Raw genomic sequence first — 19,247 nt, forward strand, 5'->3', positions numbered from 1 at the left:
AGGACCTGAATAGATATTTTTTCCAAAGAAAATATACTGATGTCAACAGACACATGAAGAGATTCTCAACATCACTAATCATCAGGGAAATGCAAATCAAACCCACAATAAGATACTGTCTTATACCTGTCAGAATGACAAAATCAAAAGGACAAAAAATAATAACTGTTAACAAGGATGTGGAGAAAAAGGAACCATCATACACTGTTGGTGGGAATGTAAATTGGTACAATTATAGTATGTAAGTTTCTCAAAAAGTTAAAAATAGAAATGTCATATGATCCAGTAATTCTACTACTAGATGTTTATCCAGAGAAACAAAAATACTGATTCAAAAAGATATATGCAACCCTATGTTTATTGCAGCATTATTTACAATAGCCAAGATATGGAAGCAACCTAAATGTCCATCAATAGACTAATGGATAAAGAAGATACGGGGTGTGTCTGTGTGTCTGTGTATTTTATATGTAATGGAATATTATGCGACCATAAAAAAGATCATACTATTTACAACAACATAGATGGACCTAGAGGGCATTATGCTAAGTAAAAAAAGTCAAACTGAGAAAGACAAATAGCATATGATTTCACTTATATGTAGAATCATTTTAAAAACAAATAAACAAATAAAAAGCAGAATCAGACCTGTATATACAGAGAGAAAACTGATGGTTTCCAGAAAAGGGGAGTGAGGGGACAGGAAAAATGGGTTAAGAGGAGTGGGAGATAAAAGCTTCCAGTTACAGAATGAATAAGTCCTAAGAATAAAAGTCATAACATTAAAAAAGAAGGCAAATATAAAATATTTTGTGAATTTTCAAATATTTTGATATTCCAATGTTACCTTTACTATTCATTTATATTTTTTAAACATACTATTTAGTTGTTAACAGACTGAATTATTATTCCTAAAAATCCTCTCAGGGCACCTGGGTGGCTCTGTCAGTTAAGCACCTGTCTTTGACTCACATCATAATCCCGGTGTCCTGGGATTCAAACCCACGTAGGGCTCCCTCCTCAATGGAGAGCCTGCTTCTCACTCTTCCTCTGCCCCTGTTCCCCATTGTTGTGCTAAATTACTCTCTCTCTCTCTCTCTCTCAAGTAAATAAATAAAATCTTAAAAAAACAAAAACAAAAACAAAAAAAACCTCTCTGGAAAGACACATAAGAAATTGACAAGGTCAATCACCTTCTTGGAGAGGAGGTAGGAGCCTGGGCCCAGGGTGGCACACTTTTCAGTGTATTCCTAAGTACATTTTGAACTGTATGACTATACTATCTACACAAAAAATGAATGAAATGTAAATTTTTTAAAAAGACAGAAGGTAAAATCAAATAATTAAGCCTCTAGCCAAATTTTGCTATCAAGACATCAAAAATGACTGAAATATTTTCAGACTTATCTATTAATGTACATAAGCAACGTGTTAAACAATGCAAAGAATTTAACATTCCAAATAGTATGTTAATGAGTCTGACAGGAACTTCTTCATAAGTTCCTCCCTCACTACCAGCAGACACACACCACCACTATTTAAAAAAAAAGAGAGAGAGAGAGAAAAGTTCTCACTAATGTAGCCATGAGAGAACCCCAGACTTCAGAAGTGATTGTCAAGCTGGACTCTTTCTCTGCAACCATTGATAACAGCCATTGAGATTTAAAAAAACAAAAACAAAAACAAAAAACCGTAAGTGGTGGTAACCCAGTACTTTGGATCCTCCCTGAAATGCTTAAGAGCAAAGCCTAAGACTTCTTAGCTATAACCCTTCTCACAGAATCTGTTGGTTGTTAAGAGGAGTAATACTGGGGTGCCTGGGTGGCTCAGTCCGTTAAGTGTCTGCCTTTAGCTCAGGTCATAATCTCAGGGTATTGGGATCAAGCCCTGCATCAGCCTCCCTGCTCAGTGGGGAGCCTTCTCCCTCCCCCTCTGCTGCTCACCGTGCTCACGCTTGCACTCTCATGCTCTCCCTGTCTCTGTCAAATAAATAAAATCTCTTTAAAAAAAAAAAAAAAGAGGAGTAATATCCACATGAAGTAGACTTAGTTCCCACGAAACAAAAGAACACCTTGTAACATTAGTTACAAGAGTCTTCCAATTCACTGTTAGATAAGAAGGACTTTTGCCTTTGACCTTAGTACCCTTTGGGAAGGGAGGGCATCTCCCCAGGAGCCAAGGTGGCTAGGACATGGGAGAAGAATATATGTTGTTCAACAAATAATCCTTCCTCTAGGGACCCATTTTTGGACTTGCGTTCAACGTGTTGACTGAGATTGTAATGCTAAACGTATGGTCTAAATATTAAATTTTTGTTTTTACCCCTGACATTCATATGTTTTATATTTTCTAAAAGCCACCCAATCCATTTTTCTGGGAATCTGCATCTTCAGAATGTTTACGATCAGATAACACCATGTGTGTCTTTGTTATTACTGTATACTCAAAGCCTATAAGATGCATCTAGGAGATGCTCAGGAAATATTTTGTTTGGTGAATGAATGCATTCTCAGTAAACCATATGCCAACAATTATTTGCTACATTGTAAGGCTTCATGTGCAAAGTTTTCCTCTATTAATAGAGTGTATATTGCAATGATGAGATCCCCCACATTTTTGAGATTAAGCTCGTGGACCCCAAATCAGTTAAGTTGTGTCCACAGACAAGTGTTACATCAACTAATATAGACTTTTGATTTTGCTTTTCATTTTATGTTTATTTCCATTGAAAAAGCCCTCTAAGAAAATAGTTTTGCTATAAGCTTAGAGACATTTTCACAGTTAAAAAAGAAAGAATAACGATTACAATTTCTCAGGCTTCACTAATATTTCTTTGTCACCACATATAACCATGACATTAGCATCAATAATATTGTAGACATATGTACATAGTTTAAAGGCATAGCCAACAGGATTTGCTGATGGATGGGACGAGAGAAGAGTCATAAACTTGGAGTCAAAACCCTAAAGTTTTGTCCTAAGCAAATGAATGGATGGGTTGTCTTTACTGAGCTGGAAGACACAGAGGGAGAAGCAAGTACAGAAGAGAAAATAAAGATCTCTGTTTTAAATATGTCGAGTTTGAGATACCTAATTGACAAGTTGGCTATTGTCTAGGCAATTTCATATACAAGGCTGCATTTCAGGGAAGAGACTTAGGATGATATTCAAATTTGGAGTTCACCAACAGAAATTATATTTGAGGCTATGGGACAGTCTAAGTGAATGTAGCTAGAGAAGAGAAGCAGTTTCAGGACTGAATCTTAGAGCATTCAACATTCAGAGGCTGGAAAAGAAGGAAATTCCAACAAAGTAGAATGAAGAAGAGAAGCCAGTGAAGTAGAAAGAAAACCAGGAGAGTGTGAAATGCCAGAAATCACATCAATAAAAAGGAGGGATTAATTGGCTCAACCAAATACTTCTAGGAGTTACAATGAGGATTAATAAATGGTCATTAATAAATGGTCATTGAAAGTTGTTGGCAACCTTGAAAAGGATGGGTTCAGTGGAATGTTGAGGATGAAAGGTAGAGATTTAAGAAAGAATGGGAAATGAGGATGTAAAGACAGTGAATTTAGACAACTCTTGAGATTGGCTGTAAAAGTAGGCAGAGACAATGGGATAGGAGCTGGGGAGAGATTATCATGGACCAAGTATTTACATCCCCTTACCCACCCCAAATTCCTGTGTTGCAATCCTAACCCTCAAGGAAAAGGTATTAGAAGGTGAGGGCTATCGGAAGTGACTAAGCTGTGAAGACAGAGTTCTTATAAATGGGATCCATGCCTTTATGAAAGACGACCCAGGGAGACCCAGAGAGAAGATAAATTCCGAAGTGGGCTCTTACCAGACACTAAATCTGCCAGTGCCTTGCTCTTTGACTTCCCAGACTCCAGAACTCTGAGAAATAAATTTCTGTCGTTTATAACAGAGTTTATACCACCCAGTTTATGGCATCTTATGTTATAGAGTGTGAATAGACAAAGACAAAGATGTATGGGTGGGGGAAAACTTTAAAGATGGAAGATAACTAGATTTGGATGCTGAATGAGAATGACCCAGCAGATATGAGGAAATTAATAATGCAGAAAAAGAAAGAGGGTGTTTACAGGCAGTGTCCTAGAGCAAAGAGGAAGGGATAGAAATGAGTATATAAGGGGGAGGCTGGCCTTAAACCTGCCAATGGGAGGGTAGGTGGGAACATGGGCTCCACAGCAAAAGGGTTGATAAGTCTGGGTAAGATAATGCGGAAAGTCACTTCTCATTGAGGGCTTTCTCAGTGAAATAAGAAGCCAGGTTGTCCATGGGGAGTGTGGCAGCTTGAGAAGAGAGCAGAAAGTGTGAGCATAGCTAGACTGTCAGGTGCCGAGGGCCAACATAAGGTTATGGTCATAGATTAAAGTGTCATGGTTAAAATAAATAAATAAATAAATAAATAAATAAATAAATAAATAAATAAATAAATAAAAATAAAGTGTCATGGTTGTGTGTTTTTCTCCAGCCACATTCAATTGCTTGAGTAGAAGCTCGGGTTGGGCAGAGAAGTAGGTATAATTTGGGGATTGTAAGTGGCAATAAATAACATTCATCTCCACCTCCTGTGTTCAAAACCAACTGAAAGATAGATGCAAAAGAGCAACCTTCATTATTCTAAAATGGATAGGAGAATGTAGCTTTAGGTATTCAGACAAGTGGGTTGGTAAATTCTCTATCCCAGACTTATCTTATGGCTAGTGGGCTCCTTCTCTTGTCAGAACAGGGAGGTAATTTTTAAAAGATGGGAATGGAGGGTCTGAGGCAGGTGGGCCACTCTCATTAGATAATTCATTCCATCTTTAGCAAGAAGGAGGAAATGAGGGATGGGGAAAGGCTGACAGGCTAGTTCGGGGGTTTGCAGCTGTACCTGCACTTTGGAATCACCTTGGGGATATTAAAAGAAATCGATGGGTAGGTACACTTCCAGAGAGTCTGATTTAACTGGTCTGGTGTGCCATCTGGACATCTGAACTTTTTATTTTATTTTATTTTATTTTATTTATTTATTTATTTATTTATTTATTTATTTATTTATTTATTAAATTTTACTTATTTATTCATGAGAGACACAAAGAGAGACAGAGGCATAGGCAGAGGGAGAAGCAGGCTCCCCACAGGAAGCCCAATGTGGAGCTCCATCCCAAGACCCTGGGTTCACGACCTGAGCTGAAGGCAGAAGCTCAACCACTGAGCCACTCAGGTGCCCCTCATCTGAACTTTTTAAAGTCCCCCGAGGTGATTTTAATATGAGGCCGGCATTTTCCCCTAACAATAAATATGATTGGAGTTCTGACAAACTCCAGAAGCAGAAAGTGACAAAGGAATCAAGAATACTTTTTTAAAAAGTCACTATATTAATGCACCTTGGGAATTTTAAGAGTCAAGTGAGAACATGAGGGGATTGGTAGCACAGCAAGAAATAGGGTCAGTGAATTATGTCGTTGTCCCTAAAGAGTTGCAGAATTGTTGGAGTTGAGCTATTGAGAAAGGCAGCTAGAATACAAGATAAAGATCAGAGAATCAAGTAGTCAAGTTGAGGTTCAGACTGTGCCACCGATAAAATGGCAAGTTCTAGGGTATGAATGACCATGGTAGTCGTACATACCATAGTCTTAGGGACCAAGGCTGGGTGTAGAACAAAATCATTGGAGATTCAGGGACTGTAGCAAGAAAGACCAGTGTGCTGAGTGAATCATGGTTGTGGATGTTGAAATGACCAATGATGACTGGCTTCATGGTGGCCATAGCAACCTGGAAGAGACTAAGGCATGGAGGTCCCCGGCTCCCAGGGGCCATGAGATTCACTGTGATCCTGGGTAGGTTGTTCTCGGTTTTGAAACTCTCTTTTTCTTTTAAAAGACAGTCAATTACATCTACGGTAGATTTGACAGAGAGAGAATGAAAAGAGATGATTGAAATGTTATCTTTAGGTATATGGAGAAATATATAACTATTTTCCAAAAGGACTTGAATCTGCATGTCCCACAGGTAAAACAAAGGAAGGTTGATTAAATGTTAACGGGCCTTGGGCATAAACCTTAGGAAAGTTCAGGATTTTTTTTCCCTTCCTCCTTCCTCACGTTTCAGTGGGTGGACAAATACGGAGCACGACATGCTTGGTCTTCCACTGACCTTGCAAAATCCAGTTCGATGGCTTCTACTCTTACTCTTCTTCCATTGCTGATGTATAACTATGCAGGCATCATCACTTTTTATTTGTTTATTCTGCTAATTCCTCACCTCAGGACATCTTCCCTGCACTTTCCCCTGCCTTTTTCCAATCTCCCAATTTGCTATGCAGCAATAATTTCCCTTTACACTATTCCTGCCAATTGCAATGCCAGATGGCTTCAGTTCTGAGTCCTCTCACCCAGCCCCCCTAGAGAACAGCTGCCATTGTCATTGCTGCGAACACATCCCAGCTTTGAACCCATAGCTGGGATCCAAACTTGATGCTTGGCGTTGGGAGGGGCTAGCACTAATGCAAGGAACCATGAAAACGGCACACACTTTTCCTTGCTGCTGTTCAGCCAAAGCCCTTAGAAAAGGCTCTTTAGCATTTTTTCAATCATCTGTGTATTGAAATCTCATTGTGGAGTTTAATTCCTTTACCACCTGACTCAGCTTTCTAGCCATGAAGTTCCCTTTGTGCCATAAACTCAATTAGAACCCTGTCTTTCCATTCTGAAAACAGATGTGAAAAAACAACTGCTGAGTTGTTGCACACACATGCACAAGTACATTTGTAAGCCTGTCTCTAGAAATCCAGCACACTCTCTTATCTATATCTACATATTTGTATCCGAACATGATCAGTCAGCAAGAGAAACAATCTGGTGGCTTTGTGGACATGGACAATCTGACATCCCTTCCATCAGGCTGAAAGAAGACAAAGGGATAGAATTTCTGTTTTTGTTTTTTTTTTCTTGAGTTATCCTACATTGATTCCAACACTAAAATTCTGTTACTGTGAGAGTGTCTAAAAAAGATCATATTTTTGAGTCCTCTGTGATGGCAGGTCAGTCATAGGCCTACAAACCCAAACAAAAGAATCCTGAATCAAATTCCATGTAGACCAATATGCATTTCAAAGGCACTGCCCATGTAGGCAGTGGGTGAGGGTTTTTGTGTTGTTTTCTTTTTCTTTCTTTTTTGGGAAGTGGGGGTGGGGGAGGGACTCTCTTTCATGTTAATCTAATTGTGCATAACCCAGGCACATTTGACCATGTAGGGAAACCTTCTCTTTTAGTGTCCTCCCCTGCCACACTCTCTGGCCTCCTTTCATTCCCCTCCCTCTGAAGTCACAGTGCTCCCCCGGCGTACATTTGGGGGAGATTCCCAGGATGGTGATGTATTCTGCATTGCTGCCGAGGAATTTACTATCCCCTTACTTGGCAGCAAATGAAAGTGGGTATTAATTTCTCAGAGTGCTGGTAGAAACGCGAGAGAGGGGCTACAAGAATGATACCCACCTAAATCTGTATGTAGTGCACAGCATGCTGCTGTTTCAAAAGAGGGAGAGGAAACACAATGGCAAGAAAGAAAAGATTCTCCTGAGTTGACTTCTCTGCATTTTGCATCGTTAGGTTTTGGAGAGAGATGCGAGAGGTTCGGCCCTGAACGGAGTTAAATTATGCAGCTGTGGGGATGCCAGGTCCTCCAGAATAGGATGCTTCGTTTAGATTTTTCACAATGCTATTGAAGTGCTTATTTTCCTCCTGAAGAGACACAAACAGATGCAAACTTCTGTAAACACTTTAGAAATGAATTCAGTGAGTTTGGCCTCTCAGCAGTGCTCAATAGCTGACAGAAAAATGTCTAATTAGTGCAAGTGGAAATAATAGGGCCACTTGGATTCCTTCCATCCTCCTCCAAGTCTACTTTTCCAAGGAACTCAAAGGGCCTTTGTCTGGCAGGTCACCCTCTCTCAGGCTTTTGTGCTCCAATCTATTAAGAGTAGAAGGGGGAAAAATAGATTAGGCAATGTTCTCTGCTCAAATATATGGCGTGTTCATGCGGGATGCAGAATAGGGTGTTTGCAGCATCAGTTTACAGGTGCTTGGGGAGGGATTCCTCCATTGGCCACAGGCAAAAGCAACTCGCACGTGCTGAGAAGGCCCCCTTTCAGGAACCAGCTTTCCCTCACCAACTCCATAAAGCCTGCTCATTTTCCTTTCTCTTTCTCAGTTTCTAGTAACATCGCTCCTCAGAGTTGGTGAAGAGAAAAAAGAGATTAAAAGAAATTAGAGGCTTAGCCATTTTCTGAAATAAGCCTTATAGATGCTATATACATGATCTATTATTTCCTTTTTGCTCTATTGAAAATTCCACTGACATTGATTTCCAGAGCCTGTCTTTTCTTGTTATTTCGTCATGCAGGAGAGTAAGAATGCATAAACTGATTTTTTTCCTTATTTTTTCCCCACAGTGTTTCCTGTCATTTATTAAGCACCCACCATGTGCCAGGCTCTGTGTTGAGCACTTGACTCACATTTCCTCTAATCCTGAAATAGCACTGCAAATAAATATTATCCACATTTCACAGGTGAAGCCAATGAGACTCAGAGAATTTAAATAACTTGCCATGGCGAATAAATGGCAGCTAGGAGACAAACTCAGATATCTGTGGTTTCATTTCAGGCATTGTATATTTTTTAATCTCTAGAAGTTTGATTTGGATCATTTTTACATCCTCCCCTCCCATGTTTTTAATTCCACTTAATTTTTACTCTACCTTCTGGAACTGATGAAATAAATACAGGTATAAAATAACCATCATTTTGAGATCAGTTTCTATTGATTTATTTTTCTCTGCAATATGTGCTTTTTTTCATGCCTGGTAATTTTTGACTTGATGCCAGACATTGTAGATTTCACCACATAGGGTGATGGGCATTTTATGAGCCTATAAATATGCTTGAGCTTTGTTTTGGGACTCAATAAAGTTAGGAAATTGATCTTTTTCAAACTTGCTTCAAAACTTTTGGAGTGGGCCAAGAGCCATCTTATTCTGATTTGTTCTCACTATTGAAGTGATGCACTTCTGAATACTCTATCCAATGCCATGTGAACAACAAGATTTTCCTTTTCAGTTGGTGGGAAACACAAGGCCTACATGAAGCCTGGGGACTGTTTCCTCTAGTCCTTCAGGTGGTTCTTTCTCCAGCTTTGGGTAGTTTCTTTCCATGCATGAGCCCTCTTCATATTTCTGGACTTCTTGCTTTATGCAGCTCTCTCTGTGAACTCCCAGGCTCCTAGAAGCTCCAGTGTCTCAAGTCAGGAAGATCACCTCATAGTTTCCACTGGACTCGTAAAATGTCTTTACAACTTAGTATGAAGAATGTCCACTGGAATAATTTCCAGATAATCACCAAATCATCATTTGCTCTCAGGGTACCAACTTTTACTAGAGAATTTTAAAATACTGAAATTAAAGGCCATCTCCTATAAAGTTTTCTTTTCTTTCTTTTACTTAAAAGACACAATGAAAACACTCTTTTAAATTGGTACCTTTTTTTGTCCCTTTTAGAATTTGCTCCTCACAATAAATGATATGGTTTCCTTAGAAACTGTTTGGAGGCAGTGAGTGACAAGTTTAGCCCTTCCTCCAAAGACCAGCTTCCTCTGCCCAGATTAGGCACTGAGCAAAATCATCTCGATCAAACCATAGGGAGAAAACAGAAGAAAAACTGACCCTTAAGTCATTTGTGTTCCTCAAGTGTTGGCCAAGAATATGGAGAAATTGGAACTCCTTTCACTATTCGTGGGATTGTAAAATGGTGCAACCTCTAAGGAAGACAGTCTGGAACTTCCTCAAAAAATTAAAAATAGAATTATACTACGATTCATATATTCCACTCCTGGATATCTAGCCACAGTAAGAAGCAGAATTTAGAAGAGATATTTTCATGTGCATGTTCTTAGCAGCACTATTCACAATAGCCAACAGTTTGAAGCAACCCAAATGTCCATTAACAGACGAATGGATAAACAAAGTTTGGTATATACATACAATAGAATAATTCAGCCTTACAAAGGAAGGAAATTCTGTCACATGCTATAGATGGTTGAACCTTGAGAACATTATGCTAAATGAAATAAGTCAGTCACAAAAAGACAAATACCATATGATTCCACTTATTTGAAGACCTAGAGTATTCAAAGTCATAGACATAGATGGGCAGCCCCGGTGGCACAGCGGTTTAGCACCGCCTGCAGCCCAGGGCGTGATCCTGGAGACCCTGGATCGAGTCCCATGTCAGGTTCTCTGTATGATGCCTGCTTCCTGCTTCTTCCTCTGCCTGTGTCTCTGCCTCTCTCTCTCTCTCTGTCCCTGTGAATAAATAAATAAAATCTTAAAAAAAATAAAAATAGGGATCCCTGGGTGGCACAGCGGTTTGGCGCCTGCCTTTGGCCCAGGGCACGATCCTGGAGACCCGGGATCGAATCCCACGTTGGGCTCCCGGTGCATGGAGCCTGCTTCTCCCTCTGCCTATGTCTCTGCCTCTCTCTCTCTCTCACTGCGTGCCTATCATAAATTAAAAAAATAGATAAATAAATAAATTTTAAAAAAATAAATTAAAAAAACAAAGTCATAGACATAGAAAGTAAAATGGTGACTACCAGCGGCTGGAATATAATGGGGAAAGGGAGTTATTGTTTGATCAGTATAGACTTCCATATTCACAAGATAGAAAAGTTCTAGAGATCTATTCCACAACAATATGCTTAACACTGCTGAACTGTACACTTAAAAATGGTAAAGATGGTAAATTTTATGTTATGTGTTATTTACCACAATAAGATAATTTTTTAAAGAAAGATATAGACTTGGGTTCCTGCCTGACCCTGACCCTTTGGACTTTGTAAATTTGGAAAGTTATTTAACCTCTCAACTTGTTTCCTTACCTTACTTAGATTTTATAGTTACTATAAATTTAAGTAGGATAATGTATGTGAATGTTTTTCATAAACCAGATGGTGCTACAATGATGGAAACCATTTTTATCAGAGAGGTAAAGATTGAGAATCACCTCTAGAAAATAGCTTGTCACTAAGCATTGCATCCCAAGTAGGTATACAATTATCCTAAAACTGAAGTGGGGCAGCTGTGAGAAGGGAGAGCAGAACTGACCATCAGGCATACACCAAAGTGCAACCTCCAAGAGAGGGAATTCACTATGGCTTGCTGAATCATGACCAGCGTGATAGCAATAGCATTGCTCTTTCCAAGAAGTTTCAGGAAACCTAGCAGTGGAAGAGGCTGCCAGCCAGTTCTGCAGATAACAGCTGAGACTGCAAACTAAAGAATTGTGTCACAGGTACCTAGCATAGGAAGGACTCTTGACTAGAGACCAGCCTTAGTGAACAGAGCTGGGGCATACATAAAACCATAAATTTCCCTTTCCATTTGAATGTAGAGTTTATGAATGTCAGTTGGCTGACTTGTTCATGTTTTAAAATTTGACAATTCTCAATAGAAGCTTTGAACATTTCAGTTTTAGTTTTTTTTGGGGGGGTTGTTAGAAACAGAGGTTCACTCGAGCAAATTCACAAAATGAGGTGTACATTTTTACAAAAACATAACGGAAAAATAAAGGAGGCCTGTAACTCTAAGAATAGCAGTCATGAAAAAGTACATTTGGATTCAGAGCTGTCATTTGTCCATCTTCAGTCAGCTGTTGCCCATAAATGTAACTTAGCTACATTCTGTTTTCTGCTTCTTTCTAACCTGACTACCATTCTTTCTATGTTCCTTAGTTCAGATTTGAAAGTTCATTTTTTCAAGCCAGGCCACAGTCATGGGGCCAGGGATAAGATGAGTATCTTAGGTTAGCTTTGACTGGTGGGCACTGGAAATGGGGTCAAGGTTGAGTAGCAAAATGCATGCCAATTTCAAAGGCAGGAACTGTGAGCAGAGCAGTTTTCCTTAGAAAGGATTATGGTATATTAGGCAATGATTAACGTTGGAACCTTTAAAAGATCCAGGAATCTTTCATGCCTGGATTCTGAGCAGACTGAGAAATAAAACAAGAGTTAGGCAAATGAGAGGTTAAACATTACCTTTATTTCTGATAAAGGCTAAACTGAGAGATGTAGCTTCATATTAAAACACAGGAGGTCTGCTAGCTGAACCCCAGAATTATGTAGACAATCCTCATTCAGTCACACAGATTACTAGGGCAAGCAGCACACCACATATAGGGTGGCTTTCTAGGTAAGACTCATGATACATAAGAGCAGAGTATCCTGCTTCCCTTAGACAGCTGTTCCCACGGGGAAAAAAACAAGAGCGAAGTCAAGCATGCCCAGTTTCTTCTTCCCAAATTTCCCAATCATATTAGTCAGTCATTCCACCTTCCCTGGGGCAGAGTGGGTAAAGGACTAGAGAGGCCAGGAGTGCTTCAATAAGTAAGCTTCCTTCACAAGGAAGGTAACACCAAGGGGAAGGGAGATATCCTACCCCCACCCCCTATAATTGGCATCTCTATCACAATGAGAACAGTGATCGGTTTGAACAAAAGAATAAATACAAGTGCAAATTATCACTTTCTAGACTTAATAAACACAGTGATAGTTTAAAAGACTTAATGAGTTAAGAATGCATCAGTATGAAAATAGGGAGGTTATTGTGCTGGTTGTTGGTAGGCATTACCTGATTGATGAATACCTATAAATATAAATGTTATGTTCTACATGCAGTGCTATAGATCAGCACACCAAAACGTATATATCAAAAGTCAAATCACGTGAATAAGCACCATTGATAGAACTCTAGAATGGACCAGATATAAAAGTTTAGGCCTGTTTTACTTAGAGATACATACACAAGTATCAAATTAAAACTCTAAAAGAACAGTTCTAGGCAGAAATTGAAAAGCAGAGGTTACTCCCTCGCAATTTTAATGCATCTTCTCTTAGTTTCAATTTGTTAAAGTAAGTTATGCTCAGACCAGCAAATGTAACAACACTGATTACATATTTGGTATTTATTTACTGGTATCACTGCAAGTATCAGATAATTGATATCCAACTCCTGTTTTCCTAAAATAAAGTCGGTACAACATGGGACTTGAACATGTGAGACTGGGACCTAAACATCCTGTGTTCAAATTTCCCCAACTAGTCACAGGTCATGTGACCTTGGGCATGTTACTTAACCTCTATGAGTCTCAGGGTTCCCATCTGTAAAATGGGGGTATTGATTGAATCTACCCATTGGGATTGTTGGAAAGAGTAAGTGAATTAGTACACGGAAAGCACTTAGCACTGTGCCCCACATCTCGTTTTACCCAGTATTAGTACTTAGGACTATGTGGGCATTGTGTGTAATAACATTGCACTGGGAAAATAAACAGTGCTTTCTTGGACTTCCTATGTGAGCTAACATGCTCAGAAAACACTGCTTGGTTTAGTTTAGCAAATGAAGAAAGGACTACTGAGTGGGAAACTCACTGATGCTGTTGGCTACATGACTTTGCAGGTCTTTAGTATAACACCTTGGAGACCAAAAGATGATGTGTTTCCATAGAAGTTTGCCTCATTTATCTCTACTTCTCACTCTTTGTTACCCCTTCAGTTCATGCCTGTTTCCTTCTTTTTCTTGTTTCGTTCATTTAACTAAATATAAGATAAACCAAATTTAAAACGTTACCTAATATCCTACATTTCTTCTTAGTTAAAATGTAGGTAATACGTGAAGCCTATAAATGTCATGAACTGATGTGGAACGCTCTTCTAAATTGTTAAGATGACTGAAAGAACCAACCAGCATAACATATCTGGTGTAATCTCATGTAATAAGAGAGAAAAAGAGGGAGAGGAGACAGGGGAAAGAGTAAGGCAAGACAAGGAATCAATGTCTAAATATACCTAAAAGAGTATGAGTTTCTAGAAGGATCGCTCTGAAACCATTATGAGCTTGAATGAGAATGAGATTGGGGGAGGGGGAGGAAACATCAGGCAAAGAGTAGGGAAACTAAGGGGCGCTTCTCATTTTTACCTTGTGTGGTCCGAATTTTCTAGTAACGGGAAATATGCATTTATCACTTGCATAATTCTAGAAATGTGGTGGGGAAAATGAAATGAAAGAAAGGTTCTCTCTCACAAGTGAATTGGATTTTTCCTCATCCATTTTTTCTTTCGGTTCAGCCGCCCATACATAGATTTTTCTTGCCCTAGGTCTAGGTTTTGTTGTTCTTGTTTGGATTAAAAAATAAGATAAAAACCGGGCAGCCCGGGTGGCTCGGCGGTTTAGCGCCACCTTCGGCCCAGGGCGCGACCCTGGAGACCCGGGATCGAGTCCCACGTCGGGCTCCCGGTGCATGGAGCCTGCTTCTCCCCCTGCCTGTCTCTCTCTCTCTCTCTCGAATAAATAAATAAAATCTTAAGGGAAAAAAAAAAAAAAAGATAAAACCCGCCTAGAAGGCTAAGCTTGGCGCCTTCCCTGCTTCCCGGCCGCTGCTCCAGGCGTCCCTGAAAGCCTCCATCCTCGCCGGCGACTGCGCGACGGCGGCGGCCATTGTGTTCCTGAGCGACCGCTTCCTGTACGGGCTCGACGTCTCGGGCGGGCTCCTGCGGGTCGCCCAGGCGCTGCACCGGCTGCGGCCCGCGACGCCCATGGCCCCGCAGCTGGTCATTCGCCAAGCGCGGATCTGCGTCAACTCAGGTAGGCGCCCTCCCGCCGGCCCCTCCCCGCCGGCCCCTCCCCGCCGGGCGCCGTCGGGCCGGCGGCTCGCCTTCCCTCCGCCCGCCCTCCGGGGCTGCCTGACTTCCGCGCGAGGCCGGCGGGCGCCCGAGGCCTGCGGGGCCATCTTTTCAAGCTGCGGGCTCTCCCCGCCCCCGGCCCTCAGAGGTGCCCTTGCACCCGCCTCCTGCCAGCACAAAGGCCCTGGCATAAAGGGTTTCAGAGCCAAAAGCGGTAGAGAAAATTGTGAAAGGGTGTGGAAAATACTAATTGGAGCTTTTGTCTTCTAACAAATCTGTCCTGCTGCTTTCAAACAGGGGTATCTGAATTGCTATACTTCTGACCAAGAGCCTTTAAAAAGCAGATTAAAATTCTACTATTTTCTCTTAGTTCTCCTGTCTCCTTTCTGTAGGGCCACTTGACTATGCTCACAATAGAGCTGACAAATCCACTGAAGTAATTTGAGGGTTTTTTTCCATCACTGGGAACACCGGTACAGTACCTGATTAGGCCTTAAAGTATCTTTTTTTTTCCTTCTGTCATTTTGAATGAAATGAAAAATGAGGCTGACATTCTAACTTAGGATGTAATGTGGAGGGGCGTTGGAGGGAGAAAAAGGCCTGCTAATGTATTACAGTGAAGTGTCCTTCTATAGAATTTTTGAATTCTTTAAATTACTGATAACCTCGAGGTTTAGAAATGTGTAGCCTGCTATTCTCATTTCTAAGAGTGAAAGAATAAAGGACAAAAGTAGAAGGCAGATTTGCCTTTCCCAGGAACAGGACTGGCTCATTCTTTAAATGGATTTTAGCTATTGTTATTGTTTTAGTAAGTCTGGCCCTTCAAAGGGTTAAAATATCTTTACTTCATTTCCTTTGAAAAGGAACTGTACAGACATACTAAATGGGACAATTGTTAGATGCAGAGAGCCGCAGAGATAAAAAAAGACATGAGAGAAATGGGCTTGTGAAAGTTAACTTTTCAAAAGCCCAACTTCATTCACTTTCAAGTTCTTGCAGCTGTGCATAAATTGTGTCCGTGTTTATTGCTTTTCTAGAGTAACTGCAGGGACGGAGTTGAACTTAGGAAAACTTCTCACTTACAATATCCCTAATTTGGGACATTTTACAATGTTTGGGGTTTATATTGTCTGGGGTATGAGTGAAACCGAACTTTGTGTTCCTTCGGATGGCATCAGATGGCAATGATGTGTGTGCATGGCATTCTGTGGGGAGAACAGAATGATGAGGGCTGGGTGTGCCCAGGCAGAGTTCTAACATTGGTTTCTCCTCAGGTAGAACTTGGAACAGGGATGCCTGGGTGGCTCAGTGGTTGGGCATCAGCCTTCAGCCCAGGGTGTGATCCTGGAGACCCAGCATCGAGTCCCACATCGGGCTCCCTGCATAGAGCCTGCTTCTCCCTCTGCTTCTGCCTGTGTCTCTCTCTCTCTGTGTCTCTCATGAATAAATAAATTAAATCTTTAAAATCCCTATCAAAATACCATGGACTTTCTTCAGAGAGTTGGAACAAATTATCTTAAGATTTCTGTGGAATCAGAAAAGACCCCGAATAGCCAGGGGAATATTAAAAAAGAAAACCATAGCTGGGGGCATCATAATGCCAGATTTCAGGTTGTACTACAAAGCTGTGGTCAAGACAGTGCAGTACTGGCACAAAAACAGACACATAGATCAATGGAACAGAATAGAGAATCCAGAAGTGGACCCTCAACTTTATGGTCAGCTAATATTCAACAAAGGAGGAAAGACTATCCACTGGAAAAAGGACAATCTCTTCAATAAATGGTGCTGGGAAAATTGGACATCCACATGCAGAAGAATGAAACTGGACCATTCTCTTGCACCATACACAAAGATAAACTCAAAATGGATGAAAGATCTAAATGTGAGACAAGATTCCATCAAAATCCTAGAGGAGAACACAGGCAACACCCTTTTTGAACTTGGCCACAGCAACTTCTTGCAAGATACATCCATGAAGGCAAGGGAAACAAAAGCAAAAATGAACTATTGGGACTTCATCAAGATAAGAAGCTTTTGCACAGCAAAAGAAACAGTCAACAAAACTAAAAGACAACCCACAGAATGGGAGAAGATATTTTCAAATTACGTATCAGATAAAGGACTAGTATCCAAGATCTATAAAGAACTTATTAAACTCAATAATAAACAAACAATCCAATCATGAAATGGGCAAAAGACATGAACAGAAATCTCACAGAGGAAGACATAGACATGGCCAACAAGCACATGAGAAAATGCTCCATATCACTTGCCATCAGGGAAATACAATCAAAACCACAATGAGATACCACCTCATACCAGTAAGAATGGGGAAAATTAACAAGGCAGGAAACAACAAATGTTGGAGAGGATGTGAAGAAAGGGGAACCCTCTTGCACTGTTGGTGGGAATGTGAACCACATGTGCAGCCACTCTGGAAAACTGTGTGGAGGTTTCTCAAAGAGTTAAAATAGATCTGCCCTACGACCCAGCAATTGCACTGTTGATACCGATAGATATCAACCCCAAAGATACCGATGCAGTGAAACGCCGGGACACCTGCACCCTGATGTTTATAGCAGCAATGTCCACAATAGCCAAACTGTGGAAGGAGCCTCGGTGTCCATCGAAAGATGAATGGATAAAGAAGATATGGTCTATGTATACAATGGAATATTACTCAGCCATTAGAAACGACAAATACCCACCATTTGCTTCAAGGTGGATGGAACTGGAGGGTATTACGCTGAGTGAAATAAGTCAGTTGGAGAAGGACAAACATTATATGGTCTCATTCATTTGGGGAATATAAATAATAGCGAAAGGGAATAAAGGGGAAAGGAGAGAAAATGAGTGGGAAATATTAGAAACGGAGACAGAACATGAGAGACTCCTAACTCTGGGAAATGAACAAGGGGTGGTAGAAAGGGAGGTGGGCAGGGGGTGGGGGTGACTGGGTGATGGGCACTGAGGGGGATACTTGATGGGATGAGCACTGGGTGTTATGCTATATGTTGGCAATTTGAACTCCAATAAAATATAACTGTAAAAAAAGGGAAAAAAGTAAAATCTTTTAAAAAAAGAACTTGGAACAGTTATTGTGTCCTATTTTATGATATATGGATTTGCTATAGTATGACATGGAAATTGAGGTCAAGTGGTAAACAGGCATGTTGATAGCTTTGCTTTACACAGTCAAACTGATCTTTTCACTTGTTTGTTTTGTTGTTTCTCTCATGCTTCTAACCATGATAACAAGTGAGCCTAGATATCATCATGAGCAGTACGCTCCTCTGCTGATACACATCCTATGTCTAAGATAAAATCCTAGATCTTACTCCCAACAGTTGGATTATCTTTTCCTCAAAAATACTATCAGAAGAACCACAAGAAAATGAATACAAGCCCTCAGAGTTAAATGATTTTTGTGAACTTCTGCCCCTAAACAACTCTCTTATTTTTTTAAGATTAATTTATTTTAGAAAGAGAATGGGAGTGCATGAGTAGGAAGGGCAGAGAGAAGGTGGCAGAGAAACACAAGCAGACTCCATGCTGAGCTCAGAGCTCCACGCAGGCTCAATCTCATAACTCTGAGATCACTACCTGAGCCAAAATCAAGTCAGGGGCTCAACCAACTGTGTCACTCAGGCACTCCCCTGCAAACAACTCTTAAGCTTCCCCATACTCTGGATGTCTCAGAGAGAGAGGGACTTAGAGTGGGCGTGGTGTCCTAGTAAAGAAGATACCATGAAAAGGGGTCTCCATTCTCAGCAGTTGGGACTCCTGGAATGGAGAAATGAGAGGATTGATTTTATAAGGAATATGAAAGAGGTTATATATTTTCTTAAAAAGTTTGCTCAAGTTTGGGTCCCCAGGTATCTCCAGGTAGCTGGAGAAGCCACCTATGTTGTAGGAGGAAGGCACAGGAGAAGCCAGTGGTTAGAAGCATGATCATCAGGTCATGATACTGGGATCCTGGGATCAAGCTCCCTGCTCAGTGGGGAGTCTGCTTCTCCCTCTCCAGCTGCCTCTCCCCACCCTTGCTTATGCTTTCTCACATGTGGATTTGCTTTCTCAAATAAATAGATAAAATCTTTTAAAATAAATAAATAATTTTTTAGACTATCCAAAAAGTCTAAATACGTGCCCATCTGTTAAAAGTGAATGGTAACAACCTTCCAATAAAGATAAATTTCCTGGGCCAGTTTCTCAGGTGTTCCAACCTCCTAACTGACCTATCTGAAATTCATTCCTGCTGCAGGCCTAACAGCAAAAGAAAGTGATGGAACTGGACATTATATTTAAGGAAAATACTGAGAATGAAACATGTAGAGTTAGATAGATGAAGATATGAAAGATCAATTTTTAAAACTTGGAGAATAGAATGAAAAAAACACAGAAGCATAATAGGACTTCTGAGAGGACTTGAATTGGAGACAAACATGTCTTTGTGTTGAAAAGGGGGACCCAACCTTGAGCAAACTTTTTTAGAAAACCACCTA

At 40.5% G+C, this 19,247-nt stretch overlaps 1 protein-coding gene and 1 long non-coding RNA gene across 6 annotated transcripts in view; both read left to right on the top strand.

Annotated features, from left to right (window-relative positions):
* Positions 1-19,247, top strand: part of LOC144303972 (uncharacterized) — a 209,040-nt gene that overhangs the window by 90,175 nt on the left and 99,618 nt on the right. The gene's annotated exons all lie outside the window — the stretch shown is intronic.
* ALPK1 (alpha kinase 1) overlaps positions 1-19,247 on the top strand; it is a 118,943-nt gene that overhangs the window by 74,884 nt on the left and 24,812 nt on the right. For 4 of the 5 annotated variants that reach the window (XM_077882300.1, XM_077882301.1, XM_077882302.1 and 1 more), the window contains one exon: positions 14,506-14,704. The exons of the other annotated variant lie outside the window; for it this stretch is intronic. In XM_077882300.1, coding sequence (XP_077738426.1) covers positions 14,506-14,704 — 199 coding nt within the window. The remainder of the gene's footprint in view (positions 1-14,505; positions 14,705-19,247) is intronic. 5 annotated transcript variants of the gene reach the window in all.

This window comes from Canis aureus, chromosome 33, assembly GCF_053574225.1.
Source record: "Canis aureus isolate CA01 chromosome 33, VMU_Caureus_v.1.0, whole genome shotgun sequence".
Lineage (NCBI taxonomy): Eukaryota > Metazoa > Chordata > Mammalia > Carnivora > Canidae > Canis > Canis aureus.